This window comes from Danio rerio, chromosome 5, assembly GCF_052040795.2.
Source record: "Danio rerio strain M-AB ecotype USA chromosome 5, GRCz13ab, whole genome shotgun sequence".
NCBI lineage: Eukaryota > Metazoa > Chordata > Actinopteri > Cypriniformes > Danionidae > Danio > Danio rerio.
The window spans coordinates 14342243-14361395 of NC_141025.1; the positions used below are offsets into that span (position 1 = coordinate 14342243).

The 19153-nt window shown below is 34.8% G+C and overlaps 1 protein-coding gene across 7 annotated transcripts in view; it reads left to right on the forward strand.

Moving 5' to 3' along the window:
- Nucleotides 1-19153, forward strand: part of cnnm4b (cyclin and CBS domain divalent metal cation transport mediator 4b) — a 69365-nt gene that overhangs the window by 36999 nt on the left and 13213 nt on the right. For 5 of the 7 annotated variants that reach the window (XR_015489860.1, XR_015489862.1, XR_015489861.1 and 2 more), the window contains exon 5: nucleotides 8931-9027. Coding sequence is in view for 2 of the 7 variants with exons in the window: in NM_001445081.1 (NP_001432010.1) it covers nucleotides 8931-9027 (97 nt within the window). In the remaining 5 variants the exon portion in view is untranslated. Of the gene's footprint in view, nucleotides 1-8930; nucleotides 9451-11360; nucleotides 12276-14366; nucleotides 14430-19153 lie in introns of those variants that run through there. The other 2 variants (XR_015489864.1, NM_001445082.1) reach the window with 2 other exon arrangements.

Sequence of the window (19153 nt, forward strand, 5' to 3'; positions counted from 1 at the left end):
TCAAGAAATAGTTTATTGAACATTAGGAAACAAAATTACATTTAAAAAAATGTAATTTATGTTGTGCACACATTTTGTTTATTATAGCTTTTAATACTTATCTTTTTTTTTAAAGAAAAGTTGTGCTAATAAAATATATGTATATAACTAGAGTTTGCTTGTTTTGACACACTATTTAAAATATGTGGCTAAAAAATAAGAAATAACAGAATAAAAAAAATAAAGTTAAAAATTCAAAAAAGTTTCCACTGGTTAATTATTAGCGTTTTGCCCTGTGAAAGTCTAAAATTTCATTGATAATGGTCTTAAAAAGGCTTTAAAGTCTTAAATTTGATGTCATGATGTCATTACCTAGACATTTAAAAAGAATATATTTTAGATGACATTTTAGTGATCACAATAACTTAAAATGATGAAACATTTATTTATCCAAGGTTATCATACCTTCAGAATCCGGCCCATGCCTAGTATAGACTTGTGTGCCTTTCGGATAGTTTTTACGTGGTAAATACACTTTGGCTGCCTCCGAAACCTCATACTTCCATACTTTACAGTACACTAAAATCAGTATGCGAGCTAAGTAGTATGTCTGAATTCATAGAATTAGAACACAGGTGTCAAACACAGTTCCAAAAGGGCCGCAGCTCTGCACAGTTTAGTTCCAACCCTAATTAAACACACCTGATCAAACTAACTGAGTCATTCAGGCTTGTTTGAAACCTACAGGTAAGTGTGTTGGAGCAGGGTTGGAACTAAACTGTGCAGGGCTTCGGCCCCCCAGGAATTGAGTTTGACACCCCTGAATTAGACAGTCAATATGCGAGTAGTTCCCAGATGACTTACTACTTCCGGTGAGATCCTGGAGTACGCATCCCATGCATGCTGGGCAATCCCATGATGCCCCGCGAGAGAATTCATGAATGGAAGTAAAGCGACGCAGGTTGGTCACGTTACCATGACAAAATGGCGGATGTAGTACTTCCGAATTCCATTCATACTTTTCACATTCATACTGTATAGAACGTACTTTTCTAACGGCCTAGTAGTACGTTAAAATTCAAATGCAGTACCTACTGAGTAGTAGGCGGTTTCGGACGCAGCCTTTGACTTGCTTTACGGTTGTTGTAAAAGTTTTAAAACTATATGTATAAATGGGCTTACATAGTATTATCATAAGATGTTTAAATACATGTATCGCTCGCGTGTATACAGCCCATTTACAGACAACAGAAAGGGACAAGTCTATGTGCCTGGAAGTTCCATCATGGACAGAGAACAACATTTAATTTTCTTTTTGTCTCAAAGTACAGCGAAAAGCAGCTCGTACAGTCACATCTGCTCTACACTTAAAGGAAGGGTGTAAATACTGCAGTTATGACAGAGTTAAATGTGTTCAGATGAAGAAAAAAACGACGAAACATTGATTGATCATGTTAAAATGGCAGTTAGCATGTATGTATTTGTACACATTTATTCACACGCTTGCATTACTGAGAGCAGGAAAGAGACACGCTGCACTGCAGTATCTTCATAATTTCATTAAATTAAAATAAATAATCAACAAATAAATCTGTCTTGATGGATTCTACAGATAAAGGCATTATCTACACACAATATGAATTCCCAATTAGAAAAATACTACAAACTATAGAATACTATTCATGAAAATATTTAAATAACAGACTAATCCTAATGCCCAACGCAAGCGAGCTGCGTTCCAGACCAGGGGTGCGTTTCCGAAAACCATCATTAGCCAACTAAGGTCGCAAGTTCCGTCGTTACGAACATAGTTCATTGATTCGGCGTTTCCCAAATCCATCGTTCCAACAAGCATTCGCAAACTGCGACGCAAACTTGTACGCTTGCAACTAAACCTACTGTATGGAGCTGTAGTTAAAAACAGTTTCTGGCTGTGTTCTATTCCCACTTATCCCCCCTATGCCCTATTCGTTTAGAACATTTATACATTTAAACTTGGAATTATTTAAAAAAAAAAAAAACAATTAGTCACCACTTTTAGTTGTAATTTGCTCTCAAAGCACTTTTACAGTTCAGTTTTATCGATCTTCATGTTTACAGTAGTACTCCCTTCGCAGTGCACTTTGAAAACATTGATGTCATTTTGAACACAGCTGTGGCTCATGAAAGCTATAGATGACCTATTGATTAAAAGCAGAATTTATGTTATGTCTCCAACGCTTGTGAAAACAAAAAAACATAGCATATGTTAATGCTTTTAATGTATAGTAGGTTATTTATTAAGTATCTGTACTGTATATGACATGGACCAGAATGAGGATCCCCCCCCCCCCATCCCAGTGGTTTGAGGACCCAGTAAAGTAGTATATAAATAAAAGGAATTAAATTTTAAATCGCAGCTTAGAAAAGAAACATAGCTAATGAGAGCAGAGGGGATAATTTTGGAGGTATTATTTTAAGATTTCATGTTTACTAAGTGTGGCAATATTAGTGGAGGACTCTTTATTTGTGAAATAACAAAATATCAGCACACTGAACGTCTACATCTTTTAGCGCTCATCACATATTTATGGAGAAAACCTGTGTCTTCTAAAGTTCACACAAAGCTCGGCCTTATTGATTTTGTAAGTTTGAAGTTTTGCAGGTCTTTATTTTTAGCTCGGGCTGGCGCGGGAGAGAGGAGAGCTGTAGTGCAGCATGAAGAGAGCCTGGGATTGGTCTCTTCTGTACACAAATAGCCTGAGATGTTTGCCCGTCCTCACTGTTGTGAGTTACTCAAACACAGAGCTGGTAAACGTACAAAGTCACTTTACACTGTCTGTTGGCCACTCGCTGTATGTGTTTGTGAATGATTGACAGTGCTGGTGTTGAGAAGAGGTTACTGAGTGATGCAACAACACATACACACACACACACACACACACACACACACACACACACACTAACAAACAAACATTATCTCTTCTCAACTCCTTCTTTTTTATACAGCACATCTGCCTGGTATTTCAGACTCAATGTGACAAAAACTGTCAACATGTACAGTGTGAATAATAGTTGTGTATTTAAATGATAAATATCATACCTTTTCACTTTAAATATGCACTTATTATTCTTGTAGGATATATAATAGTAATGATGATGATAATAATAATAATAATAATAACAACAATAACAATGTCCTTTACAGTGTTAAATTGGGAGAAAAGTATTTGTTTTAGAAGGAAATTGGCTCTTTTTTTAGCAATGATGCATTAAATGTGACAGTAAAGACATTTATAATGTTACAATATCTACAATTACAATTTACAATTTATATTGTAATTCTACAATTTATATTACAATTCTATATTGTTTTTATTTCATTGTAAATAAATACCAAAAAACAATAATATGAAGTAACATTATTGTTAATAAAATTGTCTTTATTATTATTATTTTTTCAAAACAGTTTCAAAATATTTTATTGTTTTATTTTATAATAATAAATAATAATAATAGAAATATAAACAAAAGCAATAATATAAAAAAAATTGTTGTTAATAACATTGTCATTATTATTTAATATTTTATTTTCTTTCAAAACAATAAACGTTTATATTATTTTATTCCATGATAAAAATAATAATAGTAATATTACCAAAAACAATAATAGATAGTAACATTATCAACTTTGTCTTTATTATACAATTTTTTTTGTCTTTCAAAACAATAAACATTTTTATTACTGACCATAATATAATGTTATCAGCAATATTTGTGAAATATGATGACTGTTAATATTATTTATGAAAACTCCCAACTTTGGCTTTAATTGACTTAATTTCATTTATATAATTGAATAAATTGTATTTAATAAAATAATATTGTTTATTACTAACATAATTATTATTCATTCAAACATTCTTTTTTTTTTTCGGCTTAGTCCCTTTATTAATCTGTGGTCGTCACAGTGGAATGAACTGCCAACTTATCCAGCACGTTTTTATGCAGCGGATGCCTTTCCAGCCGCAACCCATCTCTGGGAAAAATATAAATATTAATATCTGTAAAATCAATATTAATCTTTATAGCATTTATCAATTATAATAATTATTATTAGTAGTAGTGGTATTAGTATTATGAATTATTAAAAGAAAAAAATTGCTTTAAAAACAAAAACTCAGAAATATAAAAGTTCTTTTTGTATGTATTTTTTATTCATTTAAAAAACTGTCTTGCTTAAAAAACTAAATAAAAATTTCATATCGTTATTATAAATGAAAGTCAGAAATATAAAAGTTTATTTTTTTCTGTAATATATATTTAAAAAACAGTCTTGGATTTATTTAAAAAGTAAATTAATATTGCATAGCATTATATTTATATACACTTACATACACGCATAAAAAAAGTTGTGATAAAAATATTAATAAAAGTCTCCTGAGGTCCTCATTTTGCTCGGGGCATGTTTGAAGTATTTGTGAGTTTGTTTGTTTGTTCTTGACATCTTAAGGATGGATATACTTTGTTAAAAGTGAACTTTCGCCTGTGCCAGCTCAGAGTGTTTTTGTTCCCCCTCCTCACAGCCATGGATTTGTATATTAAGTGGCACAAGGACGGTCAGGATGGTCTATTTAAAGATCTGTTGTCTATGTTTCTGATGTTTGTGGGTGTGTGTGTGTGTGTCTACTTTTGTCCTGGAGCTGTTTCTCAGTCAGGTCAGCTTGTATATTTGTTAAAAGTGAATAATCTAATCTGTCCAGAAAAACAGGTTCCATGCAGCCGCTACAAACAGCCTTTCTCTTTTGATGCTTGCAGAGTCCAATATTTCATTAAAAAGGTTTACTTTCTACAGTGCTTAATACGATTCACATTGTGTCAGAGCAGATGGAAAGACAACAGGCAACAATCGAAAATCTGTTCAATACATCAGGCACAGAATTATTATTTTTTGGGGGTTAAATGATGATTCAGTTCAGTTCAATGCGAATGTCATTGATAAAGAATGTGATTCGCTGTAGGCAGTGGGGATGGCCCAGCGTGATAACCCATCCCCCACCCTGTACGGTGTTTTCTAGTTTGAGTCTGGTAAAGCACGATTCCACAAAAGAGATAAAACCAATGTAAAATCCAGGTAAATCTCTGTGGTTGTAGTGCAGTTTTCTCTTAGGTTTAAGTTGTGATGATTAAGGCTTGTGTTAGATTACATTGCATTTGGATAGAGATTACATTATGTTGATGTCCTCACAAGGATAGCTCTGTCTCTGTGTGTTAGTTTTGTCGCGATACCGAATTTTGGTACCATTCAATACTGGAATTATAAAATGTGAAGGTTATCGGTTCACCGCAGTTTACACAGATACAGGGTCAGTGGAGCGTTGTTAAGCTGTGAAGATCTGCTGGTCTGTCTATGAGCTGACATACAAGCTATCTGCTGAGTGATAGACTGATCTATCTATATGTATCTGTGTAAACAGCGGTCAAGTGCTTCACGTGCTGAATGCTTCACGGTCAATCACAATAAATTCTGTTGAGCGTGTGAACACAATGGCAAATCAGCTGTGCTTATGAACGCGCTCAACAGCTTAAATGTTAGTGGGAAATTGACTTTTTGAAAACTTTCAATACTGATTGGTAGCAAAATTCAATAGCATGACAACACTAGTGTGTGTAAAGGCTGGTTTTGGTGATTTACAAGGGCACAAATTTGTGTCATGGCATGGTCATGACCTTGTGTTGTCAATTTATCACCTTCGGAAATTGACTTATCGAAATATTTTGTTTCAAATTCAGATTACGATTAGTACCAAAGTCGATACTTTTGCCAATCCTAGAAATTACAATGCTGAGGTGGTTTATGAGGACATGACTTGTGTCTTTGTAAATCAAAACACTTAAAAAAAAAATTACTCAACGTGGTCTTTTGACATTCTAAATTTGCTATCTGTTCATGTGAGGGTTGGTTTTAGGGGTAGGTGTGGGGTAAGGCGATAGTATAAAATACATGACGTCTATCGACTTCACGTAAACCACCAATACCTGTGTGTCTGTGTGTGAACAATGTGATCATGTTGCACCATAGTGTGTGTGCATCAGTCGGTCGATGGTATTCAGTGTGTGTGTGTCATTGTTGTCTCAGTGGATTTACTGTGCCACAGTTCTCACATTCCTCTTGACCACAGCTCACATTCACACACTCCCCTGGCTTTAGTTCACCCAGGGTCTTCTCATCAGCGGTGCTTCATTTATGTGTCTGTCTGTCCACATGGGTGGTGATGCTTCCAGAAAAAAAATGGCTTTCATTTGCCTTGAGTCTGGGAAACTGGTCTTGTGGTCTTTTCACCAGTCAGAAGGTCAGATGCTTGCGGCTGCGTCTGATTCATTAAAAGGATTAGTTCACCCAAAAATGAAAATTCGCTCTTGGGTTATTCACACTTAAACTTTTTTCCATGCGGCACAAAGAGAGACATTCATGCTTCTGATTTGAGTGCAGTGAATGCAGAGAGTGACCAGCACACGTCAATAAAGGCACAGTTCGCATTGATTTAGTGACCTCAATTTTGACTGTTTAAAGTATCATGAATTACTGAACTACATTGATTTTTCGAGACATTTGCATTGATTTTTTTACATTTTAATGTGAAAAAACTGGTTAGTTTTTAGCAGTTTTGTGTTGTTTTTATATTCTGTGAATACAATTAGCATTCTGATGCATCAGCCTGCCATAATTATTCATGAGATTGTGTCACCCAAAAAAATTGTAATTTGGTTTTTAATTTTCTCACCCTCAGGTTATCCAAAATGTGATTCATAAACTGCAAATTATCACCCATGGGCACTTTAAACATTAAAAAACACAATGGCATTTTGTATACATTTGAATATTGTTTGCTCTTATGCTGAATGCTGCAATTTATATAAAAAAATGTTAATAAATAAATATAATAGATATAGATATGATATGAAAAGTATAGAAATAGATATTAAAAAATTTGATGTCATTTTGTCACATGCATTTATATATACTATAGATGGATGGATGAATACTATAGATAGATGGATGGATTATACTATGTATGGATGTATATATACGATAGATAGATAGATAGATAGATAGATAGATAGATAGATAGATAGATAGATAGATAGATAGATAGATAGATAGATAGATAGATAGATAGATAGATAGATAGATAGATAGATAGATAGATAGATAGATTGTATTAAGTTTGTATTAATTGTTCATTCATTCATTTTTTTTTCTTTTCGGCTTAGTCCCTTCATGAATGAATAGATGGATAGATATATACGATGGATGGATACGATGGATAGATGGATGGATGGATATATACTATGGATGGATGGATATATACTATGGATGAATAGATAGATAGATATATGCTATAGATTGATAGATATATATACTGGATGGATGGATGGATGGATGGATGGATGGATGGGTGGATAAATAAGTACTATGGATGAATAGATGGATAGATATATACTATGGATGGATGGATATATACTATGGATGGATGGATAGATGAATGGATGGATGGATATATACTATGGATGGATGGATATATACTATGGATGGATAGATGAATGGATGGATGGATATATACTATGGATGGATAAATAGATACTATGGATGGATGGATAAATAGGTACTATGGATGAATAGATGGATAGATATATACTATGGATGGATACGATGGATGGATATATACTATGGATGGATGGAAGGATGGATACGATGGATGGATATATACTAAGTATGGATAGATGAATTAATGGATGGATATATACTATGGATGGATGGATTGATGGATGGATAGATGAATGGATGGATGGATATATACTATGGATGGATGGATATATACTATGGATGGATAAATAGATACTATGGATGAATAGATGGATGGATGGATGGATGGATGGATGGATGGATGGATGGATGGATGGATGGATGGATGGATGGATAGATGGATAGATAGATAGATAGATAGATAGATAGATAGATAGATAGATAGATAGATAGATAGATAGATAGATAGATAGATAGATAGATAGATAGATAGATAGATGGATGGATGGATGGATGGATGGATGGATGGATGGATGGATAGATAGATAGATGGATGGATATATACTATGGATGGATGGATATATACTATGGATGGATGGATAAATAGGTACTATGGATGGATGGATAGATGTATACTATGGATGGATGGATACGATGGATGGATGGATGGATATATACTAAGGATGGATAGATGAATTAATGGATGGATATATACTATGGATGGATGGATATATACTATGGATGGATGGATATATACTACGGATGGATCGATGAATGGATGGATGGATATATACTATGGATGGATGGATATATACTATGGATGGATGGATATATACTATGGATGGATGGATATATACTATGGATGGATAGATAGATACTATGGATGAATAGATAGATAGATATATGGATGGATAGATGGATGGATGGATGGATGGATGGATGGATAGATGGATATATACTATGGATGGATGGATATAAACTATGGATGGATAAATAGATACTATGGATGGATAGATAGATAGATAGATAGATAGATAGATAGATAGATAGATAGATAGATAGATAGATAGATAGATAGATAGATAGATAGATAGAACCAGCTCGAACCAGCTCGAACCAGCGACCTTCTTGCTGTGAGGCAACAGTACTACCTATCGCGCCACTGCTTCACCAATATTAATTATCTTTAATTGTAATTTTTCAAATCATTTCAGCTTTAAGTTGTTTTTTTATTAACTGTATGCTGAAGTGAGTGAGCATATGGGGCATCAATAAAAAATAAATCTTTATTATAGCTGCAGCTTATGCACGTTCCATATCATACTGTCTGTTTTATTGTAGTTTCTTGTGAAAAGCCACTTGAATTATCTTCCTCTGTGCACAGGGCCGTGTGGAAGTGGAGGCTGGCAATGAAAATATGAAGTTCGAGACGGGACCTTTCTCTTTCTATGGTGTCATGGCTCTCAGTGCTCCAACATTAGGTGAGTCAAATACCCAAAACATACATGCATCAAACATACATAAAATAATCTGATATAAACTTCAATTAATTCATCAATCAACATTCATAAGCCTATTTATAAATTAAACTACTACAATTTGTGCTGCTTTCCTCTTTACAGCTCTATAGGGTAATCTATCTAAAGATCATATCCTATTTTCAGTGCTTTTAGATTTATGTGAGTAGGTGAACAGTAGGTGGTCTTGTTTGTAAGTCTGTGTAAATACCACATTATTAAAGGGTTCAACAGCAGATGGGAAAACGTTTTAAAGCAACGGCCGGCTTTGCCACTAATCACTCATAATTATAATTATCTCACGTGGGATACTGGGAATTCTCCAGGCCACCCATCTACATGCGTATTGGAGTTTTTTAAAAAAAAGCAGTCGATTGTCGCCCTCTAGTGGCCATCCATGTTCTTAGCTCATCCAAAAAGGAAAATTTACTCACGTTTTAGTAGTTTCTTTCATCTGTTAAACACGACAGAAAATATTTTGAAGAATGTCAGTGATTACTGGTTCAACAGAAAAAAAATCAACTTAAACAGGTTTGGAGCAAATGGAAGATGGTTAATGGTATAATTCAACTATAAATGAAACTATAAGCGACACGGTGGCTCAGTGGTTAGCACTGTCACCACACATCAGAAAGATCGCTGGTTCGAGTCCTGGCTGGGCCAGTTGGCATTTCTGTGTGGAGTTTGTGTTCTCCTCGTGTTTACTTGGGTTTCCTCCACATGCTCCGATTTCCCTCACAGCCCAAAGACATGCGGTATGTGTGAATTGATTAAATAAAATAGGCCGTAGTGTATGTGTGTGAATGAGTGTGATTAGATGTTTCACAATACTGGGTTGCAGCTGAAAGGATGTCTGCTGTGTAAAACATATGCTGGATAAGTTGGCGGTTCATTACGCTGTGGCGACCCCTGATAAATAAAGGGACTAAGCTGAAGGAGAATGAATGAATGAATGAATGAATGAATGAATGAATGAATGAAAGTGTAGTCATTTGCTCACCTTTTTTCCAAATCTGTTTAATCATGCATACTGACATACTAAAATTAAACAACTAACGTGTAATAAAAACATTTAGTCGCAGAAGCTTTAGAGATATTGGGGGATAAGTGTCATTTTCTGACGTTACCAGAACATTACATGGAACATTCATTCATTCATTTTCTTGTCACCTTAGTCCCTTTATTAATCCGGGGTCGCCACAGCGGAATGACCCGCCAACTTATCCAGCATGTTTTTTTATGCAGCGGATGCCCTTCCAGCCACAACCCATCTCTGGGAAACATCCACACACACACATACATACACACTCATACACTACGGACAATTTAGCTTACCCAATTCACCTCTACTGCATGTCTTTGGACTCTGGGGGAAACCGGAGCACCCGGAGGAAACCCACGCGCACACAGGGAGAACATACAAACTCCACACAGAAACGTTAAACTGAGCCGAGGTTCGAACCAGCGACCTTTTTACTGTGAGGCGACAGCACTACCTACTGCACCACTGCCTCGCCCACTAAATAAAACATTTAGTTAAAATCCTAAAGCGTCCTCCTGAAAAATGGATTCAAATAAATATATATGAATAAGATTTTAGAGCTATGATGAAGGAGATGTTAGCGTTTAAAGGTGCCATAGGAAGAAAATCTGGATATTTCTAGACAACGCTTAATAATAATAGTTCATTTCAGGGAAATGACATACCATGAGCCTCAAACAGCATTGTTTCCACATTCTCATGTAAGTCTTAGTGAAAAACAGGCCAATCAGATCAAAACACACCTCTGATGATCCACACAGGATCGTAAATATGCACACCCAGGCAGTGTTGTGATTGGCCCCAATTTTTCCTAATGTTATTAAAACAATGATTTTTTTTCCATAATGTAACCTCTATCCTAATGTAATGTAATGTTACACAAACCTTAATCATCACAACTTACGCCTAAGAGAAAACTGCACTCATTACCGTGACTTTACATTTTTGTCTCTTTTGTGGAATTGTTTTACCAGACTCGAACTCGAGAGTCTGCATCACAAGTACAATACCGTACATAGTGAGCTACAGAGTAAACTGACCATGCCAGAAAAGTTGTCCATATGGAGACAGATACTGTAGGTCAGGGGTATCCAAACTGTGTCCTGGAGGGCCGATGTCCTGCAGATTTTAGCTCCAACTTGCCTCAACACACCTGCAAGGATGTTTCTAGAAAGCCTAGTAAGAGCTTGATTAGCTAGGCCAGGTGTGTCTGATCGGGATTGGAACTAAACTTCGCAGTACACCGGCCCTCCAGGATCAAGCTTGGACATGCCTGCTGTAGGTGGAGCAAAAGTATTCAATTAAAATCATAAACGTCGTCAAGTTGTTTTGTGAAATGTATTTTGTTTTGTGCAAAGGATGTCTACTTGGATATCAGAAAATGTAACATATTGAATTAATGCACTCTATGGCACCTTTAATGAGTTTTTCCACTGCTTTCTACCTAACATCTCCTTTTGAGCTCAACAAACATAGAAAGTGAAACAGTGTGAGTAAATTAATTATAAATTCTGGGACCATTGTCTTCCCTTGATTTATAAAAGAGCCAGTGTTGATGTTTATGTTTGTCTGTCTTTGCTCACAAGTATGGCGTCTTTCACAGGTTTGGTGTCAGTAAGATATTTCATATTCTTCTATGCTTGCATATGCCAATACTTTGGAATAACATTGCAATTAAAAATAACTTTATTCTGTTTTTAGATGCTTTTTAATTTATTCCTGTATTCAAAGCTGAATTTTCAGCATCACTGATCAACTATTCAGTGTCATCAGAACATTCTGATAAGATGTAATTTGTTTTTGAAGGTGCATTTCTTATTATGGACCTTTTTCACATTTCCGGGTTTCTCAGCAGCGGAAGTCGTCATAGTTGGGTAAACTTATAGCGGAGTGAATGGGAGAATACAACAAATGTTTTTTTTAAAAACCTATTTGCTGAAAGATAAAAGAAAAACTCAACAATGGTATTATCAAGACTTTCAGACTTTCGGCAGCCGGAAGAGAGAATAACGTCAAATTCACTGTCCTGCTCCATAAACACTGCAGTAGACACCTCCCACAAGCGGTAATACATTTTTTGTCATTTCTTTATTATTTAATAAGGATTTTCAAATAGTACAAACAAACCCCAAACACTGCCGATTAAATAAAATGTACAGATGTATCTGTTAACAAAAAACACAAATCAAAACAAAAGAAGCCAGAATGTTCTTAAAAAAAATTGGAGAGGTTTCCAAAGTCTCCTGAATTTGTCCTGTTTGCGGTTGAGGTCATGGGCTCTTTTTTAATGATAAGGACATGGTGTTGTACGCACTCCACTGACTAACTCCATTAGCCTACATGTTTCATTTAGTTTGTTAAGCACAAAGATTTATTTCAAAACTATTTCTAAATTCAGTTCTAATTTCTAGCAAATTAACAAATTAACAATAATAATAATAATAATAATAATAATGATGATAATAATAATAATGTGGACAAATGAAAAAAAAAAAACTAGTTATATCCAAACACAAGTCTTATTCTTATGCCCCATATAATAAATATAATATTATAATAAAAAATAGAATATATTAAATAATACTGCTAATAATTATAATAATATTATACAAATTATCATGAATAAACTGAAAACATCGCTCTGTGCTGGACTTTAGAACAGCTTTTAGTTGGTCAATTGCGCAGTCTATTTCAGTTCCTCAAAATAGCATTGCAACAACAATGCGCCTTAACACACCTCCTTTTTACACCTATGAGTCCACAAAGTGACGCAAATCGATTTGCTAATTTCAACAAAACGTAAAATTTAAGGTTGCGTTGGTTTGAATGTAGCACCAATTCGTGCCATGCACATCTTGCGCCTTATTGCGCCGGGTGTATGATAAGACCTCATAAGTTCATTTCTCCAAAGGGGGAAAGAAATGAGAAATCCAAATGGAAATAGTGAGAATCTGAGAAGTTGACTATTTTAGTAATATACGTTTCTTAGTTGGAAATTTAAGAGTTGTAAACACCGGTTTAAGGTCTCAGTCAAAAAGATCTTTAGGAATGTCATTCAACAAAAAAAATGAGAAGGAGAAAATAAAACATTTTCCTGTTATCCCCTGGATTGCAGAGTGAACCCCTCTTCATAATGGTTAGATGTGAACACAAGACCATAATACCTGTAAAAAAAAAGGTGTTCTTACAAGTTTTGCTTTTTAAACAGAGGTCGGAACAACCTGGGATAATTTTTGCAGACGAACAGCGGTAAAATAAATTCTGTGGAAAACTTTAAAAGTTTTCATGTTTGAAAATTGAGGTACATTTTGCAAAAATACCATCGCAGATCTTGGACCAATCTTCAGAATTAATGTTTTTTTGTAGTTTGATGCCAAATATATAATATTCTTGTGCGTTTAAAAAAAGGTTTGTAACAATATTTAGATTTTATTTAAAAACGTATGTATATTTATATGCTTAAATATTTATATTATATTATATATATATATATATATATATATATATATATATATATATATATAATATAATATAATATAAATATTTAAGCATATAAATATACATACGTTTTTAAATAAAATCTAAATATTGTTACAAACCTTTTTTTAAACACACTAGAATTAATTCATCAAGAAAACGCAACATACAGTAAAGAGTACACATCAATCAAGTTGTCTAAACTAAGCAAGAATGAATAAACAATCAAAACTCACGTTCTCCAACAAATAAACAACACAAACCTAAGATTAACAACACAACAATAAACAAAGCATAATAATGTAAGACTTAAGAGAAAAAAACAGGAAATTAAAGGAAAATAAATGAAGCTTAATGGCAGGCAGTGAAGTCTCCTCCCTCCACTCAATGTCAGTCCATATATAGCCAATTTGCAAAGGCGGACAGGACTCTAGGAAACAAACAGTAAGTGACTTTATGACACACACACACAAGCACAGACAGGCAACAGCTGGAACAATATTAAAAACTTCAAAGGATTTAAGACGCTGATCTAAACGCGTCATAACAGTCTTGTGAAAAGGGTCCATTAAGTTGTTTGTAGAAACTGAACACGTCAATAGAAACTTTAAAAGAGCAGCTTAAAATAATGAAATCTTTTGTAACATGTCAAATCAATGCATATTTACCGTTTTTTCATATAAAAAAAACTTACTGACCCCAAATGTTTGCTGTGAGATTTTCCCTGTTGCTGTTCTCGCTCCTCCCTCAGCGCTGTCTTACTGTGTGTTTCTCTGGCTCTCAGTGAGTGTCTCTCGTCCTCGTCACCTGTCTCTTAAGAGATGCTCTCTCTTCTCTCGTTTCCCAGGTAAATGCCGGCATGTCGGGGCTGTTAACCGCTCTTTTTGGGAGGGTTGGACTGATTAACAGAAACTTATTTTGCAGAGATAACCCTCACGTGCCATTTCAGCCAGAATATTACAGTAGATTAGGTTTTTGTACACTGTAGGGCTGCACGATATTGGAAAAATCTGACTTTGCGATATTTTGTTTTTCTGCTATATATGTTGTGAAACGAAAATAATTTCACCAGATTAATTAATTAGCTCTATTTGGAAAGATTTCATTCATTTAGATAAATTGGGATGATCTGGTCTTTTTCTATGGAGTGCGTTTGCATAAATAATAATCCATTTCAAGCATATGTAAATACAACAGAGCAGAGATTAAAGGTAAATAAACAGTGCAGTAGAGTCTAACAGTATTCAGGTACAGAAATCAAACAATCAAGCATAAAATAACTTGATCATCAATGTATAAATAATAAAAAACACCAATGACATTAATATTTAATAAATAATAATCTAATACCGCGATGTGAGTGTTGCAGATACACACATTACCATATAGATGCGCAAGCAATATATTGTGCAGCCCTAGTACACAGCCATTAGCCATTTTAACCCTTAGACCTATCGTAGCTTAGTTAAATAAATGCTCTAAAACACCTTACGCTTGTTCAACATGCATAAAAGTAGAGTTAGTTCATCCAAGAATGAGACGCCTGTCGTCATTTGATCATCCTCTTCCTGATCTAACACTGTATTAATATTCTTACATGTAATGACAAAAAAAGGATCCCACTTCATATTAAGTGGACCTAAAGGGATACTTAATCCAAAAATTTTAATTGCATCATTATTATTTACTAACACTTTACTTGTTTCCAATATTAAAATTTTCCAATATACTTGTTTTTTTGTTTTGTTAAGCACAAAAGCAGATATTTTGAACAAATATTTGACTTCCATAGACTGATTTCATGCGGCCTCCATTTTAAACAGCCGAATCGAGGCTGTTGTCATATTGGTTAATGATTAATTGTGCCTTGATTTATTGTTTCTTTTTAAGGCGTTAATAGACAGAATGGAGTAAATAGACAGAATGTGTATTTATTTTTTATTTTTATCTGCTGTACATAAAATATGACACTAGGTGGCGATATCTGAATGGAGCATGTCTTTATCTGGGTGTTAAATCCTGCACTTCTGCTTGGTCCTCTTTGTCATTTTTGTGCTGCTTCACATTTCAATCAGTGCTGTCTTATACACTCATACTGAACAGTGTTCATTCAGTTATACTCGCTGGTGGATTAAGTTACACTCATACAGTATAATCTGCCATGCTGACAGATTCATTTTCAAATATTTCATACAGCTGTCTTAACTTTTACAGCAGATTTACTTACTGAATACTGACCATCCTGAGCTAAATATAACTTTTATTAAATTAATAAATCCTAATAATTGGCATTAGTAAGCTGTAATTTGCACCATCAATCATGGACACTCAAGCTGAGGTGATCTCATTTTTAAATGAATCATTTACTGGAGTTGAGTAAAAATCCCTTTACGTAATAAGAATAGTGACAATAGAAATAATTAAATTTATTTAAGTGGACAGTTTATCCAAATATTTAAATTATGTCATCATTTACTCGTCCTTCACTGGTTCCACACTAGGCCTGTCACAATGTCTATTTTTTGTTGTACGATATATTGCATCAAAATATATTGCGATTAACGATATTATTGTCATTTAAGAGCATTTTATGCCACTCATTATGTAATGTCAGAATGAAAATATAATATCACAACGCAAGTACACTCTTCCGAAGAACACATCATATTTCATTCTTAAGAATAATTAATTAAATTATAATTACTTTAACAATTTAATAATAAGGCACTGGAATCAAAAGGTGAAAATATCCTAAATAAATAAATAATAATAAATGTAAAAAATTTTTTTTTTTAAAAAAGCAAGATAAAAAGTAACAGAGGTTGCGATATCTGCTACCAGATCTATTTTCAGCTGTCAGACACCCACATGGAAATGTACTATAGTCATTTATAGTAAATACTACAGTGTTTTTTTAACCATACTGACATTGATGCCTCCAATAGACATAGAGATGCTGCACAATCAGCTAAAATGTTGCTAGAATTGGTTTTATATATGGGCGATATATATTACATCACCAAAAATGATTGAGCTCATGTCTGTGTTGTGTGATAAGTCCAAATATTGATTATTGTGACAGGCCTATTCCAAACCTGTTTGAGTTTCTTTCTTTTTTTTTTTTGTTTGTTTGTTTGGTGAACACAAAAGAAGACAATATAGCATCCATTAACTTCAATCATATTTTTTTTTATTTTACTATAAAAGTCAATGGATGCATTTCCCCCACTTGAGTGTGATTAAATAATGAGGATATTTTAGGTGTACTGTCACTTTAAGTGCAGTAGTGAGGTAAAAATACTGTGCACTATTATACTATACCTGACCGAATGAAACTGCTGTTTGTATCAAGCAAGCAAATAGTGAAGAGTCTGCAGATTTCTATTGCAGTGATAAATGTTTCAACTTTGATCAGCTTTTAAGCCGAAATGATAGTGTGTAGATTTTCATTTCTTAAGCTTTGTGTGCTGTTGAGGACGTTTTCATCCACTTTGGGATGATTTTGAGTCTTAATTTGGCCGCAACTTACTCTGTGTTTCAGCAAATAGAATGGTTTTTGGTGACAAGTCTTATTTCAACTGCTCAATGTTTAAAAATTCAACAATTCATTTGTGGCAAAATTTTCTACCCCTCCGTTATGTTGGTGGCTTTTTTTGACCCATTGACTTCCATTATAATGACATTTTTTGCAAAGCCACGACACCTTATAATCATACATTCTTGATTCCTGCTATTTTTGTCTGTTAGGAAGAGGTACAATTGGTCATTTTTACTGTTGATCATCAAAAAGCTTAGATTCTGCCTTCAATATGGAGTATAGTGTGTGAGAGTATATGAGAGATCTTTGCGCACTTATCCTGATATCTCTGAGTAAATCAAATAAGCAGCTCAGCTTTCAGAACATAGTAAATATAGTAAGTGTATTTATGCACACACCGTATATAATCTGTTTGTTTACTCCATAGAACTGCATGTAAAGGCCAACTGGCCAACAGTAAAACGTACACATTTTACCTCCTCCCAACAGGGAAAACCAGCAGCAACAATCAAGAATGCATGATTATATGCTGCCATGCCTCTGCAATCAAAAAATATCATGCTAATTGAAGTCAATGGGGCAAAAACAGCCCCCAACATAACGTAAGGGTTCATTTTAACAGTACACAAGAGAGAAACAAGTCAAACAATGACCATCCCATGGTCACATTCCAGAATGGCAGTACCAGGATTTGTCAGACTAGTGGCCATCTTTAGCTTTGATTACGTATTGATTACGTGTTCATTATTTCCCATCAAGGTTTATTTCTATCAAGAGTTGCATTAACTTTTGGCCAAGGGCTTGTGTTGGTAATGTGAGCACCTCCACTATTTGGCCCTGAGGAATTCACGGTCGGTTCCAGCACATCTCATGGTCAACTGCTGCTTAGTTCATGTGTGAAAGTAAAGCCGCCGTTTACTGTTTCTGCCTGATGAATCTGGGAATTGTCGTCCTTAGGCCTGTTGCTCAATACAAGTTGAACAAACCCTGAGTTTCAGCATCAATCATGGGTTGACAAAACCAAACTCACCCTAACTGATTAAGAACAGATTAAGTGGTTTCACAACACTTGTTATAAATGTTCTCTGTTAATAATAATTCATTAAATTTTTATAGCGCTTTTCTGGACACTCAAAGGAGTTTACACATTGGAGGGATCTCCTCATCCAACTCCAGTGTGCAGCATCCAACTGGATGATGCAACGGCAGCCGTATTGCGCCAGAACGCACACCACACACTAGCTGATTAGTGGAAAGGAGACAGAGTGAAGCAGCCAATTATGATGTGGGGTTGATTAGGAGGCCATGATGGACAGAGGCCAGTGGGCAAATTTGGCCAGGTTAAACCCCACCTCTTTTTTTTCAAATTGGGAGTTTTTATGACCACAGAGAGTCAGGATCTTGCTTAAACATCTCACCCGAAATACAGAGCTCACTGAGCAGTGTAGAGTCCCCATCAATATACTGGGGTGTTAGGACCCACACAGACCTCAGGTTGAGCGCCCTCTGCTGGTCTCACTAACATCATTTCGGGCAGCAACCTAGCTTTCCCATGTGGTCTCCCATTCAGGTACTGACCAAGCGCAGCCCTGCTTTGCTTTGGTGGGCGACCATGTGAGAGTTGCAGAAAGCTAGCTAACAGTAATTCTGGGTTTAATTTAGAGTTTGTGATTAATGTGAAAGTGTAACACGTGCAGCAAACAGGCAGTCCGACACATGAGAGCGTGAGATTGAGTTGGTGCAGTAAACTAAATACACTTTACAAGGCAGAAATAAACATAGCTGATGCAGCCACAGATTATTTCATTATTATTATTATTATTACTATTATTTCAGTGCAAATCAATTAAATTATTTTAATAAGATATGTTCACAAACGACTCAAAAGAAAGTCGTTTTAATATTTGTATAGATTCAAATTTGTGCTGGGCAAAATATTTAATTGTGATTATTTGCATCCAAAATAAATGTTTGTTTTGACATAATATGTGTGTGTACTGTGTGTATTTATTATGTATAAATGCACACATGCA